The sequence below is a fragment of the Leptonychotes weddellii genome, chromosome 8 (genome assembly GCF_054177405.1).
Source record: "Leptonychotes weddellii isolate Sample4059 chromosome 8, ASM5417740v2, whole genome shotgun sequence".
In the NCBI taxonomy this organism is placed as follows: Eukaryota; Metazoa; Chordata; class Mammalia; order Carnivora; family Phocidae; genus Leptonychotes; species Leptonychotes weddellii.
In genome coordinates, this window is record NC_138376.1 from 101,231,522 (window position 1) to 101,239,954 (window position 8,433).

The window sequence follows — 8,433 nt, forward strand, 5'->3', positions numbered from 1 at the left end:
CCCATTTTTATAATTTTAACTGTTGAGTATAGGCATTTCATCTTCCTTCCATTACAGAAAATACATCCATGGCTATATTTATGTATTGTACATTTCTTCAAGTAAAATGTACAAAACGTGATGTTTTAGAGTAAAATGATAAAGACGTGTGATAGGAAACATGAACTCACGAGATTCTGGTTGTCTATGGGGCTGATAATCGATATTGTTGGTTCTCCCATTTTATGACATCTTTACATGCCCCTTTATGTCAAATGAAGAAACCTGGTTATTCAGAACTGTTTGCTCTGGTGTGTTTCTGAAAGGATATAAGGAAATGTTTTTAGCTCTCCGGTGTCTGCCATGAGGAGAGTGGAATGAATGGTGAGAGCTAATCCACTGCCTCTAACACAAATATCTTCATATTTCTTGATTTATTTTTTGGTTTGGCGAGTTCTATCACTCAGGAACTTCCTGAGAAAGGAAGAAGGAAAGGTATATTTTTGAGACTTTATGTATCTTAAAAGATTCTTATTCCATCTATACACTTACTTGATGGTTTAGCTTTAGAATTTTAGAGATAATTTTTCTTCAAATTAATAGGATATAAAGTTTCCTGCACTGATTCTCTAATGTTTTTTATATGTTCCCTAATTTTTTTCCATCTTTTGTCTTTAATTTTACTTTTTCGGAGATATTTGCAACTTCATCTTATAAATCTTATTGAATATTTTATTTCTGTTGTCATATTCTTTTTTAAATCCCAGGAGCTCTTTCTGCTTTTCTACTGCTTTCTCTTCTTCCTATATGGATAACATATATACTCTCATCTTGAGCAAGTTTTCTTCTCTCTCTGCATTGTCTCTTTTTTATCTTGGTTCCTCCTCTACCCCGAGAAAATGTTTGGTGATCTTTAGTTATAATTTTATATGTTAAGGGACAGTCACTAAGCTGTGTGGCTGGGGGCTGGCCAGCTGGTGGACTTCACTATAGGTTGATCAGGATAAGAACCAGCCATTTTGTTGGGGATTCCTAATTGTAAGCATCTAGTTTTCCTTTTGGCTGCTTTGTATTCCAAAGAAAGGACACTTTTAATCTAATAATTATACACCCAGCATATAAAATTGGGCAGCCTTCATGTGAGCAGTGAGACTGGGGGGAGTCTTACCATTCATATATGGATTTTTATTTAATCCCATTGCTTTCAATATGATGCACCTGCTGTCTGGGCTGTTTTGTGTCCTTCAGTCTGAACATTCCTCCAGTTCAACCTCTCCAGTGAGTAAACTTTCTATCTAGCCTCTTTTACAGACTTTCAACCTGTCCTCTTCTTTCTGGCCCTATGTACATTACCCGTCCTTAGGAGACTCCAAGTTCTACCCTTGGGTTTTGGAATCCACTTCTTTGTGCTTTCCCCAATCATGGCTTTTGGTTGTCAGTATATACTGGTCTACTAAGCCATGTTACAATAGTAAACAGATGTTGATCTGATCTCCAGCTTCTGAAAATTTCTTATGATCCATTATGTGCTTTCACCATTAATGTTCTTTTAATGGGATTTCAGGAGGGAGCAGAGATAAATGTGTTCAATCTAGTTGAGGAGTCTATTCAACTTCTTTATAGTGTTTTCCAACTGGAGTGTTGTAGTCTGTTGGGGAGTACCTTCTCTGGTTGGCTTTCCTTAGACTTCACTCATCTTCATCTCCTACCTATTCTATACCTCATCATGGTACTCTCCTGCCTATGAATATAGTGCACAGCGGTTTTTGCCTTTTTCTTTGTGAATTGATCTTCTACATTTTATTTTCCTCCAGCTTTATTGAGATATAATTGGCATAAAACATTATATAAGCTTAAAGTGTACAGTGTGATGATTTCATACATGTATATATTATAAAATGATCACTACATACATTTTGGACACCACAGCTAATTTTCGCTTTTAGCACAATGCAGTGAATAGGGGAAGGACATTATAATTTAATTTAACCTTCTTTTTTTGTTGTTAAGAAATATATACATTGTGGGCAGTAGTGGTATATGAATCAAAATCTGAAAAAAATGAAATGAATGGCAAATTACTGACTCATGATTATATGCTAATTGAAATATAATGATGATTTAATACTGTATTACCTTAAACACTTGGGTTAGGCAGCATATTTATAAGATGCCTGCTAGTGGATAAGTTATTGTATTAGTCTTTAAATAGCCACTGGGTGGCTCAGTCGGTGAAGCATCTGCCTTCGGCTCGGGTCATGATTCCGGGCTCCTGGGATTGAGCCCCACTTCAGGCTCTCTGCTCAGCAGGGAGTCTGCTTTTCCCTCTGCCTCTGCCGCTCCACCTGTTTGTGCTCTCTCTCTCTCAAATAAAATCTTTAAATAAATAAATAAAAGTTACAAAGAAAATTGCAAAAAATATATTCCTATATTACATGATAAATGAAGCACAGCTACCAATTTTCTTAAGTCCCCAAGTTAAGTCCAGGCAACTGTAGCTTCTTTGAATTAATCTCAGATTGCCCAACTGAAGAAAAATATCCTTAGTTTGTATGTGTATTTTTAAAATGAAATGTTTTTATTTTATTTTCAATATTTACTTATAAATACACCATATATATATCCACCTAAAAGTTAGATCCTAAAAAGAATTTTGTTTTTTAGTAGTAGCTCCTGTTATTTGTTGGCTCTCATTTCACTTTTATTCTGCAAATATTCCTTTCCAAGATGTATTTGATTTGCCCTCCAAGTGTCCCTAACCAGAAGGGAACCACAGAAAAAAACATTGCTGAAGACATCCATTTCCATTGCTTGCGTAGACCTGATTCACTAAGAAAATAGGAAAAGGTTAAATGAAAAACATTCTAGGGAAGTTACAAACCATATAAGGTGATGGGTTTAGCCACAACTGTGGGTGTAACTTTTTTTTTTTTCCCTCTTTTTCTTTCTTTCAACAGGGAGACACATCGCCTCTTCCTCCCACTGTCCCAGGCTGTCTACGGGCTGATGTCAGGGTTGCTCCTTCTGAAAGCCAAAAGTGTTCCTTTTATTTAGCAGACAAGAATATCGCCCACGGCTTCCTCTATCCTCCTGGTTAGTAGAACTCTTTTTTAGGGCAGCGACTTAGAAAGCCCTCATCAGCTGGATGTGGGCATGTGCCTTAAACATACGCTCCCTGCCGAAACTACCTGCTTGGGCTGGACTAGCTGCCCAGGAGGCTTCAGATGCTGTGGGCTGACTTGAAGCAGCACAACCGCTGTAATAAAGACTAATAAATTTTGCAGTGCAAACCAAACATCAGCGCTAATCTGGCCCAGATGTTCAGAGAGTTCGGCAGGTTTAAGTTTAATTTTAAAACTGAAGATTCCTTGGAGAGGGACGCAAAGAGTCCAAAAAAACATTTTTGTTTCTGGCTGCCACCCAAGCGAAGGCCTGCACGGAGCACGCAGCTGTGCTCGTGGCGAGGAGTCAGGCTGGAATTCGGGCCTGTCGCACACAGAGCATGCTCACGCCCAGCCATGTCACACCGCTGAATGAACTTTACGTTTTTTTGTTTGTTGGTTTTCAGGTTTGTTTGTTTGTTTGTTTGTTTTTTAGAAAGCATCTCTCTTGAGAACATGCAAAAGCCAGGGTCATTTTTCTAAACTCAAATCTCTTCTCTATTCAGCAGGAAATGTCATTTTTATTAACTCACTCATGAGATTTTCAAAAATTTCAGCTTCTGGGAATGGATTTGCTCCTGATATTTGGCTTCATTTTTCTGGAAGCCATGACCTAAAGAGGTCAATTTAGAGATTTATAATTTAGGGGTTCTTAAGAGTGGGGTAAAAAAATCCTTCATGAAAACAAGTAGCACATCAATGGAAATGCTAGGATGAACCTTAAGTAGTTGCAATATTTTATTAATAATTTTTAATTGATGTATAAAATTGTATCTGTTGAGCCGTAAGGCATTGGTTGATAATATAAATGCCTCGACAAGGAAATGAAATTAATAACTAAACAACTTGTCTCAAAAAATCTTAAGGATGAAATGAAACTCTTTGCTAACTCTCCACTATTTTGGAAATTCCATTATAAGCTCATCTTATTTTTCTCTGAAAAGGAGGTAAGACTATATGGTTTGCTATCCCAACTTTCAGGGCTTAATTTAAAAAGTAGAAAAAGCTTCTAAGGGTTCTGAGGACTGTGAATAACATGTGAAATTTTAAGGAAAAACAAAAAACCCCAACAACTTGTTTTTCCTTGCTTTTTGGCACCCATCCATTGGCCTTTCATTTAAATATTAGCATACCCAAGTATAGTTTAAATATAAAAACCATTATAATAAACATTTATAGGCCTGTAGCTTTTTTTTTTTAAGATTTTTTATTTACTTATTTGAGAGAGAGAATGAGATAGAGAGAGCACGAGCAGGGGGAGGGTCAGAGGGAGAAGCAGACTCCCCGCTGAGTGGGGAGCCCGATGTGGGACTTGATCCAGGGACTCCAGGATCATGACCTGAGCCGAAGGCAGTCACTTAACCAACTGAGCCACCCAGGCGCCCCAGACTTGTAGCTTTTTTAATCCTCATGATACTTCCATGATAATAGATGTCATGAGACAATGAAGCACAGAGGGACAGAGCACTTTGCTCCAGCACTCACTGTGCTAGATAGCACATCCAGGAGTCCTCCAAACCAATCGTATGTGGTGTCCTCAGCAGTCTTTATCGAGTTAAAACTCACTTTCTTAGGGAAATTTGATTTTGGAAGAGTTATTTATAGCAGCATTATTATTTTGTGCACATTCAATAACTATGCATGCATACTGGTACAGTGCTTGTTTTCTAGGGCTCTTATAACAGATTACCACAAACCTGGTGGCTTAAAACAATAGAAATGTATTTTTTCACAGATGTAGAGACCAGAAGTCCAAAATCAAGATGTTGGCTGGGCCATGCTCCCTTTGAAGGAGAGAATCTAGGGGAGAGTCCTTCTTTACCTCTTCCAGCTTCTGGGGGCTCCAGGCATCGCTTGGTTTATGGCTACGTCACTCCAACCTTTGCCTATGTCTTCACAGTGACTTCTCGCCTGAATCTCTCCTTTCCTGAACCTCCTCTCTCTTTTTTTATAACACCAGCCTACTCTAAATCCAGGATAATCTCATCTTGAGATCCTTAACTCAATTATATCTGCAAAGACCCAATTTTCCTATATATCACATTCAGAGGTACAGGGGGTTTAGGACTTGGACATATCTTTTTCAGGGTCACCATTCAACCTACAGGTATCAAATGCATAAAGCTGTCACGATTGTTGATAACCTCTACTGGAGAGTACTCAGTATCCTTGTGTTTTGACTGCTAATAAATTTTCATTAGTATGTAGTACTATTTTGCTTATTATGTAGTATGTTATATTTTCTCTTCTGGCTAGAGTTAATCAAATCCATTTGTTTTGCAGCAAACAATAGAACTTCTGATAGTCGATATGATGCTTTAATCACAAGTAATTTGGTCCCTATGTATAAAGCATTTAAAGGTAAGTATACATTTAGATTATTAATTTAAAAATACCTAAGTGACTTTATGAACTTATAAACTAAATGCATCTTTTTTTTTTGCAATTTGTCTCTGATATTGAGTCATTATACTCTAATGCTTTAAACTTAGAAATAGGAAGGATCTCTGACATAGTTTTTTTTTTTTTTTTAACTTACTTCAACTTTGGGTAGCTTGTGACTAGAACTTCAATAATTTGTTTTTAATCCTAATTTAGCTCTAAATAGTTATTCACAAAACAAAATTTTACTGACACTTACCATAAGTGAGTGAAAGGTGTTTGTCCCTAGAATCATAATTAATAAAGCAGTATGTATGTTCTGACTGTTGTTTGAATATCACTGTCCCCAAAGCACCTCAGCATTAGGAAGGAATTTGGAAACATATTTTACTGTAATATCAAGACTGCAACTACATCAGCAAAAGGAAGTACCATCAATGTGACTATTTTTGTTACATGGGCTATTTTGCAGAATTTACCTAATCATCACTGACAGTTATCGAAGCAGAACTTGACGCTATTTAAATGTACCTCTCTATTATAGAAAATATTTCCATGTTCAATAAAGATAGATATTTTTAACGTCTTATTCTATTATTTTTAGAAATGTGGGATTACTTCCACAGTGTTCTTCTTGTGAAACATGCCATGGAAAGAAATGGAGTAAATGTGGTTAGTGGGCCAGTATTTGATTATAATTATGATGGTCATTTTGATGCTCCAAATGAAATTACAGGGTAAGTAATTTGAAAACAAATAGACTTTTTGATTTAGCAATAGGGTATCATGAGGGGAAACCTCAGTACTCTAAATAAAAGCTTAATATTCTAAATATCACACAATATATTTATGTAGAGATGCTATCATTGACTATTTTCAACTAGCCTAAAAATGTTGCAAAAATTTTATATGGCAAAAATTTAAACTAATGGGCAAAGAAAAAATGTTGAGGAAAAGTTCGGCAAAATTTTTATTTAGAAAATTTCTAAACAAATGGCCACAGGGAAAATGTGATTTTGTAAAAGTTAAAGAGATAAGACTCACTGTACTATCAGTAAATATAGAGCCAGTCCGGCAATTAATTAAAAAAAATCAAGCAGTGATGATTCACAATATTGTCCAATAGTGGATGATTCATAAAATATCTTCCAGGAGAGGGTAGAGGCTTCCTCTAGAAAACCAGTCCTATTAACTTGTATATCTTTGTACTAAACCTGGTCATAATATGTTGCTAAGAATTACCTTTGAATGCAGCACACAGGAATAGAGAGTTTTAGTCTTATTCATTATTTCTCTTTATTAGCAAAGTGTATGAAGGGCCAAACTAAACAACCGTGCTATCTGAGCCTAGATTGCATAAAGCAACAGTTTCTACCTCTACCTTTTGATAGAGTAACATTTGTGACAACTCAGTGTGTGGCCTTTTTCCATTTCATTTGCCTTGTCTTTATTTTAGTGCTTATTAATCCTATATTTTACCATTTAATAATTCTAGCAAGCACTTTGATAGCACTCTACCACATGCTAAGTACTTTTCTAAACACATACACTTCATTTAGTCCACAAAACATTCCTATGTTAGATGCTGTTAGTGCCCATACAGAGATGGAGAAACTGAGGTACAGAGAGGTTAAGTATCTGGTCTATGTTCCACAGCTAATAAGTGGGAAAGCCAGGATACAAACCCTCTGAGTTCATGTAGAAATCCTAAGATCACAGTCCTATCACTGCTTATGGCAGTCATATTTCTTTTACTGGGCTCGTCATAATAGCCTACCCTTATTTTGCACTTAAAACTTTTAAAAGCACTTTCATGTTCATTATCTAAAACTAAAGGACTGTCATATCAGTTATATGGATTTATCCCCTTGTCCACCCTGTGAAGTTGGTAGTAGTGGTCACCTCCATATTAAAGTTGAGGAAACTTACCAAGTCACAGAATGTGAGAGGATTAGCACCCACCCAGACATCTAGCAGAAGTGCTCAGCTAGAGTTGGCATTGGGGCTTGTTTCCAGTCCCGATTTGCTCTACTGCAAATCGTCACTATAAAATATAAAGTCAACAAAACTAGGAAACACAAGAGGCATAATGTCATGGTCTGCTTTTCTTTGTATTCTCATATGTTCCCATAGCGTTATAATGACCAAGTTTGGATTTCTGTAAAGCTCTGATCTGGCTCATGGAAGTGTAAAAATATGTGATAAGATTTTGTTCTTTCTATTCATTTGCTTTCTTTGACTGTATTTTTACTTTAGCATTTCTTTAAAAAATGTATAATGACATTTAGAAGTTTTAGAAGCAAAAGTATACTAACATGAAATCTTTTCCATTGTGTTTTTAGATATATGGAGAACACTACTGTTCCCATCCCAACGCACTACTTTGTGGTGCTGACCAGTTGCAAAAATCAGAGCCACACCCCCGAGGCCTGCCCTGGGTGGTTGGATGTCCTACCCTTTATTATCCCTCACCGACCTACCAACGTGGAGAGCTGCCCAGTGAGTATGCTCCTGGAGAGTCCTCAGGACCTGAGAAAATGATTAGTCAGATCTCCAGGCTTTCATAAAAGTGGCTTTGACTACAACATATTTTTTTAGTTGTTTCATGGGTAGAGTCGTACCAAATTACCTCATTTTTAAACTTTTCCTTAGACTATTGATCTTTATGTAATTTATGTCAATTTAAATATGTATATGCCTACTTGAACATGTGTTTATATGCGTATCTTTTTTTTTTTTTTTTTTTTAAAGATTTTATTTATTTATTTGAGAGAGAGAGTGAGAGAGAGAAAGAGCACAAGAGGGGGGAGCGGGAGAGGGAGAAGCAGACTCCCTGCTGAGCAGGGAGCCCGATGCGGGACTCGATCCCGGGACTCCAGGATCATGACCTGAGCCGAAGGCAGTCGCTTAA

At 36.8% G+C, this 8,433-nt stretch overlaps 1 protein-coding gene across 1 annotated transcript in view; it reads left to right on the forward strand.

Annotated features, from left to right (window-relative positions):
* ENPP3 (ectonucleotide pyrophosphatase/phosphodiesterase 3) overlaps positions 1 to 8,433 on the forward strand; it is a 71,572-nt gene that overhangs the window by 57,050 nt on the left and 6,089 nt on the right. The window contains exons 21-24 of the mRNA XM_081829018.1: positions 2,937 to 3,072; positions 5,424 to 5,501; positions 6,127 to 6,259; positions 7,865 to 8,021. Of these exons, the coding sequence (XP_081685144.1) occupies positions 2,937 to 3,072; positions 5,424 to 5,501; positions 6,127 to 6,259; positions 7,865 to 8,021 (504 nt within the window). The remainder of the gene's footprint in view (positions 1 to 2,936; positions 3,073 to 5,423; positions 5,502 to 6,126; positions 6,260 to 7,864; positions 8,022 to 8,433) is intronic.